A 16,437-nucleotide genomic window follows, 5' to 3' on the forward strand; every position below is an offset into this window, starting at 1 on the left:
TGCCTTTGCATTTGGGAAGTAGTACAGCACATCGGCACATCAATGGGAAATTAATAAAAGCATACCAACATACCAAACCTCTCATTGCAGTTTTGTTGTATGATATCTGCCTTTGCTGGACGTGCACAAATGGAAATATGAAATAGGTTGAAATGTTGCAAACTCATGCATAAATGCTGCTCCATGCACTGCACGACCTCGGCACGGATTAAAACAAGCAGCTGCTTTTGTGTCCCCCGCTGTTATGAACTTGAGTGCCAATTATAAAATCACAATTGAAACTGAATGGAGTAACAAAAAAGGAGTTTACTGATACAAAAGAAACGTTCCAAACTTGTTTGGAAACCCCATGCCTCTGAACCTCATCTTGGTCCCGAACACAAACAGAGCACACCCAGTATGTAAGAGGGAGGCTCAGCTGTGTGGGTTGCACTGCCAGCCAGTCCTGCCAAGAGGTAGGGCTCCTGTTACAGCACACACGAATGATCACTTGCTTTCACTTTGTTCCATCATGTACTGCAAACAAACAAACAAACAAACAAACAAACAGCCATGCCTTCAAGGAAATTTGACTAAAATGCAAATGATGTCACAGAACAACAACAAAAACAAGACTATTAATAATAGAACAGTTGAGAGGTTTGGGAGTCACATACATTTGAAACACAGTCCTTTGCTGTCAGCTTTACCTTTTTTTTTGCATCTCATACAAAATGTATCAATATATCTATGAAAGTCTGGAAATAGTTCATTGTTCTGATCTCATTTAAAACCTGTTTGAGCGGTATAGTATTTACTTCAAGAATACTTTACACCATTTCGCTTCATCACTTTAAAAAAAAATGCAATGAAACACTTTGCACACTTCCAACACGCCAAAAATACAACTACAGTCTTGTTAAATGTGAAGTTGTAGGTTGTATGTTGGCAGCTTTCCAAGATTTGACACAATGTCTGGAGTCCCACGCCTGCTGGAATTCATTGTGACGTTCACACTTCACTTCACTTCACTTCACTTCACTTCACTTCACTTCACTTCACTTCACTTTTTTTGGCACTGTTCTAAACCCTAATACAAATAGCCACATTCTTTTTTTTCTCCAGTGTTCGTTTACTTTTCTTCAGAGTAAAATGTGAAAACGGGGGCATTCGAATAGCAGTCTCTTCAAAACAGCTGCCCCCTGAAATGGCTACAGATTCACAAGTACAGTGTGTGTGTGATTATATAAATAAGAAAATGATAATGCAGGTACACAAATGTGATTGTATCAGACTGTTTCAAGCTACAAATCCTTCTTCAGCTGGATAGTGATGAAAAAACCAAGAGGGTGCATTCGCTGTAAGGACAGTTAGACTATAATCTAACACCTGAAATCGTTTTGAATTTTATAAAACCGGTTTAAGCATGTTACTTCATATTTCTCTCCTTGAGGAATACTGCATCGTGAATGCTGACACTTGTCTGTGGCCAGGACAGCTCAGCTGGAGGAGCGAGACTGGCACTCTCTCTCTCTCATCCTCAGTTAGAAGCAGCAGGCACTTCCAATGGTTTTGTTTTTGTAAAGCGAGATGCCTGCTTTGCTCTGTCACAGGATGGCACACTGCAGTCTGTGGGAGCCGCCCGCTCGCTCCCCACGCCACTTCCTTTTCTTTTTCATCTTGTGGCTTTTCTCTGGTATTTCTTGCCTAAGAGAAACAAGGAGCCAATGATTATTTATTTTGGATTACTTTCTCCATTCTTTCATTTCTTTCCAACACACACACACACACACACACACACAGACACACACACAGAGAGACAGACACACACAGACAGAGACACAGACAGACAGACAGCGAGACACACACACAGCGAGACACACACAGACAGACACACACAGACAGACACACACAGACAGCCTGTGTTTGATATCGGATACAATCTCCTCCAATGAAATAAGCTGGAAAGGGAAACCCAATGGAAACCATGTTTAAAAACAAAGCAAGACTTATTGTGGGATGTCTTGACTTCCTAGCATATTCCTCATTCCAGTTTTAACCCACGGAGTGCTGCAGACAATTACTCATCACATTACAGGAAACGGGGTTATATTCACATTGCTATTGAGGATTAAAATACTGTGCAGGAATCCCCAGCAAGTACTGCCACTGCCATTCACCACACCAGCCCAATCTATTGCAGCATCACAAACTTCCATTTCATTCCGGCCTCATCGGTTACAACGGCGGGAGGCATCTGATCCCAGTAATAAACACTCATTCAATGAGTCTCAGTTTCATGAGCTTTTTCTTTTAAGTTACAAACTACTCCAGCTAGTTTCCCTACCCCGATTAGCACAAACCTTGGACTATCCAATATTACTTCAGGTCAGGCTGTGCTAATCGGAATCTGTGAAACCAGCTGTTTGTGGTTTTTAAAATCATGCAGAACAAAAAATAAAAAAAAGGGAAAAAGAAAGAAAGTCAAAACAATTTACAAATCAGCAGCTGCAGAGCAGGGGCTCTAAAAATAAAAAAGGAAAGGAACAGTCAGTGTTTTAAATGAATAAATATGAACACACACACAGTTCTGCATACACTGCAGGAACGTATTCTCAATGCTGGAAGCAGCAGCTGACCAGGCAGGCACTGTTCTTGCACTGGCATCATGGAATCTGGCACTGCTTCGCTCCAGAAGCACAATGTCAACTAAAGAGTGGAAGCAGGTGCGATTTCGGGGTTGCGGTCTCCCCCAACCCTGAATAATGCTTTTTTGTTAGTTTTAAACCCTTTCCGTACATCACACATTCAGTGGTCTATTAGTTGATTTCAAAGTCAGGGGGTCTAAATACTGTACCTATATAAGTACGTACAGAATTTTACAGATATAAATAAATTAAAGGGGACAGATGTGCACTGCTAGATGCTTCATTTTCAGATCACTGATAATGCTGAGATTTATAAGCAGGAAAATGGCATTTAGATCCCTAGTCATTTAGGCAATCGATTAGACCCATCCGCGTTTAACCGATTAGACCCATCTGTGTTTAACCGATTAGACTCATCCGCGTTTAACCGATTAGACCCATCCGCGTTTAACCGATTAGACCCATCCGCGTTTAACCGATTAGACCCATCCGCGTTTAACCGATTAGACCCACCTGCGTTTAACCGATTAGACCCACTTGCGTTTAACCGATTAGACCCACCTGCGTTTAACCGATTAGACCCATCCGCGTTTAACCGATTAGACCCATCCGCGTTTAACCGATTAGACTCATCCGCGTTTAACCGATTAGACCCATCCGCGTTTAACCGATTAGACTCATCCGCGTTTAACCGATTAGACCCATCCGCGTTTAACCGATTAGACCCATCCGCGTTTAACCGATTAGACCCATCCGCGTTTAACCGATTAGACCCACCTGCGTTTAACCGATTAGACTCATCCGCGTTTAACCGATTAGACCCATCCGCGTTTAACCGATTAGACTCATCCGCGTTTAACCGATTAGACCCACCTGCGTTTAACCGATTAGACCCATCCGCGTTTAACCGATTAGACTCATCCGCGTTTAAGCACAGATCTGCAGAGTGGCGACTTACCGGATTACCCGGACAAGGTCATGAAATGCTTTGTCAACATTACTTGGAGGGTCCTTAGCACTCGTTTCTATGTACGGAATCTGTAAACAATGAAAAAGCAGAAAGAAACATTAGTTATCATTTGGATAAAATTCTCCTTCCAGATCTATTGGCAAATGATGAAATCAGATCTTCGAATCAAAACATGCAGAGTCTATTACAAGATGATTTCAAGCAAGTCAAACTGTCAAAGAGGAATAAACTCATTTTTAAAATTGCTGTAGCCCTTGCTTCAATACAGAGTCCTATTACTATTAGCAGTCAGCCAGGTTTCACAGCCATGCTGTGCCTTGTTTCATGTGGCCAGTCTATAGCTGTATTTCAGGTTGCCTCATAATCCTGGAAAACACTGATAAGAGCAACCCTTCTGTGTGTATTACTGATATAATAGAATGCCATCAAGTGTCTACATATAACTCATATCTATACTGACAGATATCAGGGCTACAAAAGTTTGGCAGGGAACTAAACTGCGATTGGTATGTAGAAAATGCTGTGAAATGATTAAAACATTCAAATCTAACAGAAAGGTATATTTGTATTATTTCTAGTTAAGTTTCCAGAAAATGAAATAATCTGTTGGTTAACACGCAGATCCAAAATCAATACGTTTCAGGAACAATCGCAATAGTTGATCAGTAAATAAATGATGGACTTTTGAGACGGCCCCTAACTCCGGCCCCTTTTTGATGGTGTGGGTTTATTCAACTTCTGATAAATTCCATAACAAATGAAAAGCTGGTGCATGAAGCATGCTGTACTTACGTTATGTTTAGCTGCCATTTCTTTACCCTGCTCACTTGTAACTTTTCTTAAGTGCACTAAATCTACTTTGTTGGCAACCAGTATCATTGGAAAGGATTCCCTGGAGAAGAGAAGAATATGTACAGGCATATCAGCATCAGGGTTAAAGAGACCCCAATTAATAACAAACACTCAAAGGTGATGTTGTGCATTGCCACTAAGAGAGGGGAATGAATACCCAATACCTGACAATAATGAACACTGCAAAGGCAGTCAGTGTGTGTGTAGAATTAGAGAGAGAGAGAGAGAGAATTTTTAGAAGAAAACAGAAACTTTCTAGCACAGAGACTGGCTGTGTAAAGTTGATGCAAGCAGACTACAAGCAGCATGGCATATCCGCTTCACACAGGTACAGCCTTAGAGGAAATGCTTCCTGATCCGCTTCACACAGGTACAGCCCTAGAGGAAATGCTTCCTGATCCGCTTCACACAGGGACATCCCTAGAGGAAATGCTTCCTGGCTGACAGAAATCACTGGGCTGCACTTCTGCAAGGGGCACACAGGAACAGACTGAACAGCAAGGTCTCTTACAGAGCAAAGCACAATCGATTCTCAAAGCTCCAAATTATCGTTAACAAACAGCTTCATACTATTTCCAAGCCCTAAATAAAACATAAGTTGTTTATTTCTGGTTTGTTAACATTATTGTGAGAGCTTTTCAGTTTGGAGTAAGTAGCATTGAGAATCAGTGTTTCAAGCAGGTATTTGGGATGCTGAACAAGATTTAAAGCTGATAACCACGTCTGAACAGTGTGTGTGTTCGTTCTGCTACTTTTTCAATGATGTGGTAATACCACAGCATGCAGTACACCCTGCTCTGACCTGTCTTTGACTCTGAGAATGAGCTGGTGGAATGGGTCAACGTGCTCGAAGCTTGCTTGTCTGTTCATACCTGTCTTTGACTCTGAGAATGAGCTGGTGGAATGGGTCAACGTGCTCGAAGCTTGCTTTGTCTGTTCATACCTGTCTTTGACTCGGAGAATGAGCTGGTGGAATCGGTCAACGTGCTCGAAGCTTGCTTTGTCTGTTCATACCTGTCTTTGACTCTGAGAATGAGCTGGTGGAATGGGTCAACGTGCTCGAAGCTTGCTTTGTCTGTTCATACCTGTCTTTGACTCTGAGAATGAGCTGGTGGAATCGGTCAACGTGCTCGAAGCTTGCTTTGTCTGTTCATACCAGTCTTTGACTCTGAGAATGAGCTGGTGGAATCGGTCAACGTGCTCGAAGCTTGCTTTGTCTGTTCATACCAGTCTTTGACTCTGAGAATGAGCTGGTGGAATGGGTCAACGTGCTCGAAGCTTGCTTGTCTGTTCATACCTGTCTTTGACTCTGAGAATGAGCTTGTGGAATGGGTCAACGTGCTCGAAGCTTGCTTTGTCTGTTCATACCTGTCTTTGACTCTGAGAATGAGCTGGTGGAATGGGTCAACGTGCTCGAAGCTTGCTTTGTCTGTTCATACCTGTCTTTGACTCTGAGAATGAGCTTGTGGAATGGGTCAACGTGCTCGAAGCTTGCTTTGTCTGTTCATACCTGTCTTTGACTCTGAGAATGAGCTGGTGGAATGGGTCAACGTGCTCGAAGCTTGCTTTGTCTGTTCATACCTGTCTTTGACTCGGAGAATGAGCTGGTGGAATCGGTCAACGTGCTCGAAGCTTGCTTTGTCTGTCACCGAGTACACTATGAGGAATCCATCGCCCGTCCTCATGTACTGCTCCCTCATAGCGCTGAACTCCTCCTGCCCAGCAGTGTCCAGCACTGGGGGAGAGAAGAGAAGAAGAGCACCATGAAGAGATCCTGCCATCCCAAATAAAGCATGTCCAAGCTGTACAGCCTGTCCATGAGCAAGTGTGTTAGGAGGACTTACCATAGAGAAAGCACATTTGCAATCGCTTGTTTAGGTTCAATTGAAAGGCATAGAGAGTGATGATGCAGAATACCAAATTCAACAGCTTTGTAAATCTTAAGTGCTGTACAGTGCAGGAGAACCGGTGCCTTTGATGCTTACAAACTGCCGAGGTAAACTCTGAACGGAAAATCTGTGCCTTTCATTGCAAGCTGAATTACTTTTACATTACAGTAGCTGTAGTGTCTCATACAGGTCTAAAACAGAAACATGTTCATTCAAAAGGTTATACATACAAGCCAATTGTGAAAATATGTCAGCTAAAGGTATTTCCTAGAAAATAATTTCATAACAAAATGATAATGATCAAAAACAGTAGATCATCCCTTTCTTCTATCTCCACTTAGTTTCAACTGTGTCCTCTGGTCCTGGTTTCTGTACTGCACTTAAAGTATTGGTTTGGGTTAACTATGTCAACTCCTGGGGATCCCAAGTGGTGCATCCAGTAAAGGCGCTCTGCGTGGAGTGCAGGATGCGCCCTATAGCCTGGAGATTGCAGGTTCAAATCCAGGCTATGTCATTGCCGACCATGACCGGGGGTTCCTAGGGGGCGGCGCACAATTGGCCGAGCGCCGCCCGGGTAGGGAGGGCTTAGGTCTGCAGGGCAATCCACAGTTCACCGCGCACCAGCGACCCCTGTGGCTGATAGGGTGCCTGCGGGTCTGCAGTGGAGCCATTCAGATCTGTGTTGTCCCCCGGCACTATAGGTCTGGCGGCTTCGCTATGGATCCACATTGCGAAAAAATGACAGATTGCCAGGAACATGTTTCGGAGGACGCGTGTTTCAGCCTCCATTCCCAGAGTTGCTGGTGGGTTGCAGCGGTGAACCAGGATAAAAATAATAATTGGGTATGCCAAACTGGGGAGAAAAACCAGGGTAAAAACCATTGGCGATGACTAAATTATTTAAAAAAAATAATAATAAATATGTGAACTCCTCTCTGCTTCTTCTGTTTTAACCAGTTCTGTATCCACTTGCATGCACTAGCTTCTATTCCCACAGACTGCAGCTTGAGGATTAGCCTTTCACATGGCTCTTTGTCAAAGGCTTTTTGTAAGTCTATGATATCATTGGCTCTTTTTGTCCATCATTGCAGTGACTTCTTTGAAGAAGTGTACGAGGTCGGTCAGGCAGGGGCGCCCTGTTATGATGCCGTTGCTGTATAGATTGCTGTAGAGATACTTGTCTAGTTTCCCTCTTACGATTGATTCCATGGTTTTACATGCTATGGAAGAGAAGCAGATGGGTCTATGGTTTCCTGGCTCTGCCTTAACTGGATAACTGGCTGCCAGGCCCGAATAACAAGGCCGTACAGCATGAACAGTTGAATTGTAGCAGCTGCCACGTCACTCCTCAATACAATGCAATTCCACCACATGATTCATGTAGTTCCAGGTTTTTTTTGTTTTTTTTTCCTGTAACACTGTGTAACCCCTGAGGGTTAGTTAGGTCCTACTTTCAATTAGGCATTTATCACAGAAGCAGAACAGACAGGCTTGAAGAAACTTGGTTTAACAAATTAAAGTTGGTCAGTTATTTTGTGGGACAGTTTCTTTTTTTTTTAATTATTTTTATTTTATTAATGAACTGTTAACTCTTAGCTCCCCAATACGTTAAGTACCTGCAGCGTTTCATACTTCAGTAAATACAGATATTCAGCTGCACACTATTGAGGTGTTTGGGGAATTGTGCCAGCGGTCAGTGTCTTGTGATGATCTACAGTAAGTGGGGTTAGCACACACTTCACTTTCTCAGCTGATAAAGTCCAGAGATGTTACTTCTATAAACAATACTGGGGGAATGTTTTGATATAAATCTCAAACAGCAGGTCAGTTTGCTAACTGTTGCAAATCCTGTAAATACTGACTATGACCAGGATCTTGTCAATTGGAATTGTTTTATATTTATTTTGTTATGCTTTTAATTTTGTATTACTGTTATTAGGATTGTTTGAAGGGTTTTTGTCCTGTTTGAATGCTTGGTCTCTTTTTCCCCCCATTGGTTATATAATTATATTTCTTGCCAGGACCCCCTTGGTAAATGAGATGTATATCTTAAGGGTTCTATATCCTGGTTTAATAAATACATTTGAAAATGTGAAATTGTAACTTGCCTTTAAGATCAAGCAGGACAATAAACACCAGCAGAAGAAAGACAACCCCAGACCAGTTACTGCAGCTCAACCCCAATGTGAACCCCCCCAACCCCAGACCAGTTACTGCAGCTCAACCCCAATGTGAACCCCCCAACCCCAGACCAGTTACTGCAGCCCAACCCCAATGTGAACCTCCCAACCCCAGACCAGTTACTGCAGCTCAACCCCAATGTGAACCCCCACAACCCCAGACCAGTTACTGCAGCCCAACCCCAATGTGAACCCCCCAACCCCAGACCAGTTACTGCAGCCCAACCCCAATGTGAACCCCCACAACCCCAGACCAGTTACTGCAGCTCAACCCCAATGTGAACCTCCCAACCCCAGATCAGTTACTGCAGCTCAACCCCAATGTGAACCCCCACAATCCCAGACCAGTTACTGCAGCCCAACCCCAATGTGAACCCCCCAACCCCAGACCAGTTACTGCAGCCCAACCCCAATGTGAACCCCCCAACCCCAGACCAGTTACTGCAGCTCAACCCCAATGTGAACCTCCCAACCCCAGACCAGTTACTGCAGCCCAACCCCAATGTGAACCCCCCAACCCCAGATCAGTTACTGCAGCCCAACCCCAATGTGAACCCCCCAACCCCAGACCAGTTACTGCAGCTCAACCCCAATGTGAACCCCCACAACCCCAGACCAGTTACTGCAGCTCAACCCCAATGTGAACCCCCCAACCCCAGACCAGTTACTGCAGCTCAACCCCAATGTGAACCTCCCAACCCCAGACCAGTTACTGCAGCTCAACCCCAATGTGAACCCCCACAACCCCAGACCAGTTACTGCAGCCCAACCCCAATGTGAACCTCCCAACCCCAGACCAGTTACTGCAGCTCAACCCCAATTTGAACCCCCACAACCCCAGACCAGTTACTGCAGCTCAACCCCAATGTGAACCCCCCAACCCCAGACCAGTTACTGCGGCCCAACCCCAATGTGAACCCCCACAACCCCAGACCAGTTACTGCAGCTCAACCCCAATGTGAACCTCCCAACCCCAGACCAGTTACTGCAGCTCAACCCCAATGTGAACCCCCACAACCCCAGACCAGTTACTGCAGCTCAACCCCAATGTGAACCCCCCAACCCCAGACCAGTTACTGCAGCCCAACCCCAATGTGAACCCCCCAACCCCAGACCAGTTACTGCAGCTCAACCCCAATGTGAACCTCCCAACCCCAGACCAGTTACTGCAGCCCAACCCCAATGTGAACCCCCCAACCCCAGATCAGTTACTGCAGCCCAACCCCAATGTGAACCCCCCAACCCCAGACCAGTTACTGCAGCTCAACCCCAATGTGAACCCCCACAACCCCAGACCAGTTACTGCAGCTCAACCCCAATGTGAACCCCCAACCCCAGACCAGTTACTGCAGCTCAACCCCAATGTGAACCCCCACAACCCCAGACCAGTTACTGCAGCCCAACCCCAATGTGAACCTCCCAACCCCAGACCAGTTACTGCAGCTCAACCCCAATGTGAACCCCCACAACCCCAGACCAGTTACTGCAGCTCAACCCCAATGTGAACCCCCCAACCCCAGACCAGTTACTGCGGCCCAACCCCAATGTGAACCCCCACAACCCCAGACCAGTTACTGCAGCTCAACCCCAATGTGAACCTCCCAACCCCAGACCAGTTACTGCAGCTCAACCCCAATGTGAACCCCCACAACCCCAGACCAGTTACTGCAGCTCAACCCCAATGTGAACCTCCCAACCCCAGACCAGTTACTGCAGCTCAACCCCAATGTGAACCCCCCAACCCCAGACCAGTTACTGCAGCTCAACCCCAATGTGAACCCCCCAACCCCAGACCAGTTACTGCAGCCCAACCCCAATGTGAACCCCCCAACCCCAGACCAGTTACTGCAGCTCAACCCCAATGTGAACCTCCCAACCCCAGACCAGTTACTGCAGCTCAACCCCAATGTGAACCTCCCAACTCCAGACCAGTTACTGCAGCCCAACCCCAATGTGAACCCCCCAACCCCAGACCAGTTACTGCAGCTCAACCCCAATGTGAACCCCCCAACCCCAGACCAGTTACTGCAGCTCAACCCCAATGTGAACCCCCCAACCCCAGACCAGTTACTGCGGCCCAACCCCAATGTGAACCTCCCAACAGCATTACATTTCAACACATCCTTACCTCATCCAGGAATGATCTACGTTTAATCTGATGTGCTGCAACAGTAAATGCTGTTTCATTTCATTGCTTATTTACTGTATTGTACGACCTGTATTTAGAACTATAGTGCTTTATGTCTCTTATGCAATTAAGCAACTTGATCCAACCCCTCCGCCCACCCGTATTCACTGCTCACTGTGCTGTGCATAGCCCCCCAAAAGAGAGGACCTCCATACAGGACTTGAACCTAGCCTAGAATTAAATATCAATTGCTCCACTGACATCCCTTATAAAAGTTTACCACTGTATTGTTATAGTTTTACCGTGCTTCTCCCATGGCTACACAATGCATTTACCATTCCTACCATGGTTTATCATGTTTATTAATATGCTTTACCATACCTCCCTGTGCTTAGCAATGCTTACCCATGCTTTCACTGTGCTTTATTACACTTTGCTGTGCTTTTATTATGGGAAACTTTTATAATGGATCCTCAGTACACCTTTTAAAAAGTACTACATAACAAGAACTATGATGACTGTGTGCAAATATGTTCTTCTAACACTGCATGCAATTTATCACAGTTGCTGTTTGTTTTGCCATTTGGTACCTTATTAAATCTGCTATACAGATATCAGCACCATAATTAAAATCCTAGGGCTAGCGAGACACCTGTTAATAAGGTTAGATTATGGTGTGCAGATAAAGGAACTCACCATCAAGTATTGCCCACTGCCCATCGATCTCTGTGTGTTTCAAATAGGAGTCTTCTATCGTCGGGTCGTAATCGGGAACAAAGATCTTCTGGAAGAACTGAATGGTAAGCGCGCTTTTCCCAACGCCCCCGTCCCCCACCACCACCAGTTTGTAAGTAGGAAGGTTGTCGCTTGGAACCGCGCTCGTTGCCATGGCTACAATACACCTGCAACACAAAACACAGCAGGACAATTAACCTCCTCCTCCTGGGAGCCTGTTTTCATCAGTATTTCTGATGTCTCTATTAGCCAATGGATTAGAGCTTTCCATGGCTCTTCAACCGCACCTGCTAAACTGTAACACTTTAGAGTTAGAGGCTAAAAAAATAAATAAACACCATTGTGCACCTTGCTTAGCAGTAATAAAGCACACATAAGCCAGTCTCATTATGAGGGTTCCCTAATGCATGTTGGTGTGGCAGGATCAATCTGAATGCATTCCAGATGACTCGAACCATTGCCTGTACATGCTACAGAAAGGGAGCTTTTCTGAGCCTTCAGCAGGGCAGCGAGGTGGCCAGGAAGCCTGGTCTAGACACATGGATTACTGTACTTTGCAATTGTGGCTTTTCCAATAATATAATAATGTTCCCATTAATAATAATACACTGGGCAAAACTGGTTATTTCTACAGACCCAAATCAGCTTTTTCTGTGTCAAAGATTAAAACAGGCCTCACATGGAAGTAAATACGTGTATTCGATTATAAAATAATAAAAAGACGGAATGTTCTGAGTCTTTTTAAAGTTCAGCATTTATTCAGATGACTCCTGCTGAAGTTCCTGCATTGCCGTAGTGTAAACAGTGTCATGGCACTCCACAGAACGAGACCCGGAACACAGTACACAACACCCTTGCTCAACTCCCACACCCTCGTCAAGCTTGTTTCAAAAAACAGCTTCTCCTCAATACATATTGTAACAGAGCAGGGAGGGGGTTAAATCATCCCTGCTAAAAACATGTGCATATGTGGGTTAAGTGGTTTTTTATTGTATTGTTTAATTGTTTTAGCAGTTGGCAGATAATTGTAAATCAGCACCAGCTTCCTATACTCGTTTCGTGGGGCATAAATTGTGGGTATATTGTGCATTTTTGTAAAACTGTGTATTGTGTTTTATGTTGGGCAAACGGCTTAGCTGTCCCGGGCTAGACAGGGCTGTTCCAGCGTTTAGCTGGTGCTCCGAAGGAGCTAGGTATTTATTTTGTTTTTGTTTATTTGTGTATTATTAAACGTGCATGTAAGCTCTAAGTTTTGTGTGCTGGTCTCATTTTAAAAGGGGCAAATGAACGCAAGTGAGAGCGGCTCTGTTACAATATCTATACATTAAACTCCCAGCAGTCCGACAGATCATCCTGATGCTAACTGATGTTCTCAACAGAACAGCTTTGTGATAATACCCTGTGGGTAAAGACTGACAAACCCCTAGTAAAACGCTCTCAGCCCTGTAGGAAATGGCCTCATACTTTGACAACTGCTTTTCCTTCAGCACACAATGGCAGGAAACAGGCAGCTTCCTCTCGCAACACAAGCAACAGCACACCAGAGCCAAGAGCAGGAAAAGCAATGCTACTCCTGGGAACAGCAATTAAAGCAAAACCATCCATTAAGAGCAAGATCCTAGCGAACACCGCCCCGAGCTCACAGTACTGTCAATGAGCCTGCTTCACAAACCTCACAGTACTGTCAATGAGCCTTCTTCACAAACCCCAAAGTAATGTCAATGAGCCTGCTTCACAAACCTCACAGTACTGTCAATAAGCCTGCTTCACAAACAGTACTGTCAATGAGCCTGCTTCACAAACAGTACTGTCAATGAGCCTGCTTCACAAACAGTACTGTCAATGAGCCTGCTTCACAAACCCCAAAGTACTGTCAATGAGCCTGCTTCACAAACAGTACTGTCAATGAGCCTGCTTCACAAACAGTACTGTCAATGAGCCTGCTTCACAAACCCCAAAGTACTGTCAATGAGCCTGCTTCACAAACAGTACTGTCAATGAGCCTGCTTCACAAACCCCAAAGTACTGTCAATGAGCCTGCTTCACAAACAGTACTGTCAATGAGCCTGCTTCACAAACAGTACTGTCAATGAGCCTGCTTCACAAACCCCAAAGTACTGTCAATGAGCCTGCTTCACAAACTTTTCACAAAGTTTTGTAAAATACAACACTTTAACCTGTTGTGTTCATCTCCACTCCACAAACACTGTGAAATGTATTTAGCACGAAAAAGGTTCAAAGTATCCTAAACTCATAAATCATGCAAAACAATTAAGCATCTGTGGGATGAAACTGAATGTTGCATTGGTGGCCGCGATCCTCTGCCTACCTCTTTAAACCAGTTACTGCTGAAGGTGTGAACCCTGCACGACCATGCCATGGCAACACCAGGCCAACACTGCAGCACAGGTGGGCAAACCTGGTATTACGGAAGTCACTTAAGTTAAGCTCCTTGTGCTTCAGTCCTCTCAGCTCTAAGGACTGGATAGAAGCAGCAGTACCCCAGCACAAAGGGAGATCCTGCCAGAGTGGCAGCCCTGGGTACAGAGCTAAAAAATACAACACCTTCTGTCAATATACTACTGAAGAGCAGCCAGGATCTCATTGAATTAGAATGCACTACTGTACTGAAGAGCAGCCAGGATCTCACTGAATTAGAATGCACTACACTACTGAAAAGCAGCCAGGATCTCACTGAATTAGAATGCACTATACTACTGAAGAGCAGCCAGGATCTTACTGAATTAGAATGCACTATACTACTGAAGAGCAGCCAGGATCTTACTGAATTAGAATGCACTACACTACTGAAAAGCAGCCAGGATCTCACTGAATTAGAATGCACTATACTACTGAAGAGCAGCCAGGATCTTACTGAATTAGAATGCACTATACTACTGAAGAGCAGCCAGGATCTCACTGAATTAGAATGCACTACTGTACTGAAGAGCAGCCAGGATCTCACTGAATTAGAATGCACTATACTACTGAAGAGCAGCCAGGATCTTACTGAATTAGAATGCACTATACTACTGAAGAGCAGCCAGGATCTCAATGAATTAGAATGCACTATACTACTGAAGAGCAGCCAGGATCTCACTGAATTAGAATGCACTACACTACTGAAGAGCAGCCAGGATCTCACTGAATTAGAATGCACTATACTACTGAAAAGCAGCCAGGATCTCACTGAATTAGAATGCCCTATACTACTGAAAAGCAGCCAGGATCTCACTGAATTAGAATGCACTACACTACTGAAGAGCAGCCAGGATCTCACTGAATTAGAATGCACTACTGTACTGAAGAGCAGCCAGGATCTCACTGAATTAGAATGCACTATACTACTGAAGAGCAGCCAGGATCTGACTGAATTAGAATGCACTACACTACTGAAGAGCAGCCAGGATCTCACTGAATTAGAATCCCCTTTCCACTAACACTGAACAGTTAACAGTACAATGCTGTACGCTCCTATTTATAATTTGAGGTTTGTGGTAACAAGGAGCATTGTTTCTATATATTCAAGGCACGATGGATTATCTATTGTGTCCAGCGGTTTAACACTCACGACACAACTAAGGCATTCAGAGTCGTGGGCCATGAACTCGTTCACCCCATCATTTTCACTGCCTGACTGTAGCTGCACATAACAAAAGCTTGGTTGTGTTGCCTCTGGGGCTACTGTATCACATCACTGTATTACAGACTACTGTGTCAGCTTTCAGCCACGGCCACTACACTGCCAACAGCTACATTTGTATTTCACACTGACCGAAAACAAAACACGGCCGCTATATACAGCGCAGCACTGTTAGAACAGCCCCACGGAGCCCTTCCAGGACTGCTCATAACTCCCGCTGCTGCTGCACGGTGCCGCCTTGTTTACTGCTGAATTCGTTTCCCTGAAACCTTGTTACTGTTGCCAAGTGGACACAATGTGCAATTTTAACATCGGTTCAATAACAGCAAGCCTTTCTGTTAGGAGGTACCGTCGCACGTCACGCTGCGTGCTGAAACGGCGTTCACGGAAGACACATTTGGGATTTTGGGTTACCATTCGCTCGCTGTCAGTCAATAGCAATGAAAAGCATAGCGCAGTGTGGGCCTATTGATTCAGTTCAAAACAAGCCATTTCTAAATACACAACTGCGCCTTTCATTTCTGGCCAGCGAATTAGGAATCAAAAACGCACTGTAGAAAGAAAAGTAAAAGACATTTGCACAGTATTTTACTCTTCCTGTTTCCGGTGCTGTGCTGGTCTAGTAATAACACATACACGCATTACAAATACAGAGTGGTTATGAATTACGAAACATCACAGCAAGGGTTCTGGACCAAACATCAGCAACCTGGAGAGTTTCGGTTTATAGAGCCGAAACTTTTCAAATAATGCTGCAACTTTGTTTTGTTTTGATATTTCTTTATTTTACTTTGAACTTAATAAAACATAAAAGCAATACAAATATTTGTTCAATTTAATACAGTACATGTTGTTACTATTATTATTGATGTTGTTATTGTGATGATGATGATGATAATACAATACATACGGTAGTTAAAAGATTCTCAAAAACACAGCAAAACCCATCGAAAAAAAAGCTGAATATACCAGCAGTGCAGTGCCGTTCATTCCATCTCTGTCATCACTACAGTACGCCCACTGTAGCTTTTTGAATCAATAAATAACTTACCGAATTACAGTATGCAACCGCAACCCAATTAACCCCTCCCGAAACCTGCCGAAGCCATCACGTAGCCTGCTTTCTTTCACAGGCAGAAGATGATAATAATAATAATAATGATGATGATAATGATAATCCCGTCTCAGAACTCCACTTCCGATCTGCTCCAACCCCAGGGCCAGCCTCTGGTCTCCGCAATGAAACGAACACACACAAGTCTTTATATTGCACCAGCTGACACTATAAATAGAACGACCTCATAGGGGTGCGCTGAGTCCCGCAGGCGTGCATCGCTCAACGACGCTCGTCAGACAAGGAGTTTCCCTGAAAAATGGCATTGATTTATTAGGAACTGTAACTGTATTTCAGGG

General features: G+C 44.5%; 1 protein-coding gene across 1 annotated transcript; it reads right to left on the reverse strand.

Moving 5' to 3' along the window:
* Nucleotides 1–286: 286 nt before the first annotated feature.
* Nucleotides 287–16,273, reverse strand: LOC117412466 (ras-related protein M-Ras). The gene is made up of 6 exons (XM_034020922.3): nucleotides 16,076–16,273; nucleotides 11,343–11,548; nucleotides 6,031–6,184; nucleotides 4,390–4,489; nucleotides 3,586–3,665; nucleotides 287–1,686 (listed from the first exon to the last, which is right to left on the reverse strand). Exons 2-6 carry the CDS (start codon nucleotides 11,533–11,535, stop codon nucleotides 1,587–1,589), a joined length of 627 nt encoding a protein of 208 aa, XP_033876813.1. The 5' UTR covers nucleotides 11,536–11,548; nucleotides 16,076–16,273; the 3' UTR covers nucleotides 287–1,586.
* Nucleotides 16,274–16,437: the final 164 nt, after the last annotated feature.

Source organism: Acipenser ruthenus, chromosome 10, assembly GCF_902713425.1.
Source record: "Acipenser ruthenus chromosome 10, fAciRut3.2 maternal haplotype, whole genome shotgun sequence".
Lineage (NCBI taxonomy): Eukaryota > Metazoa > Chordata > Actinopteri > Acipenseriformes > Acipenseridae > Acipenser > Acipenser ruthenus.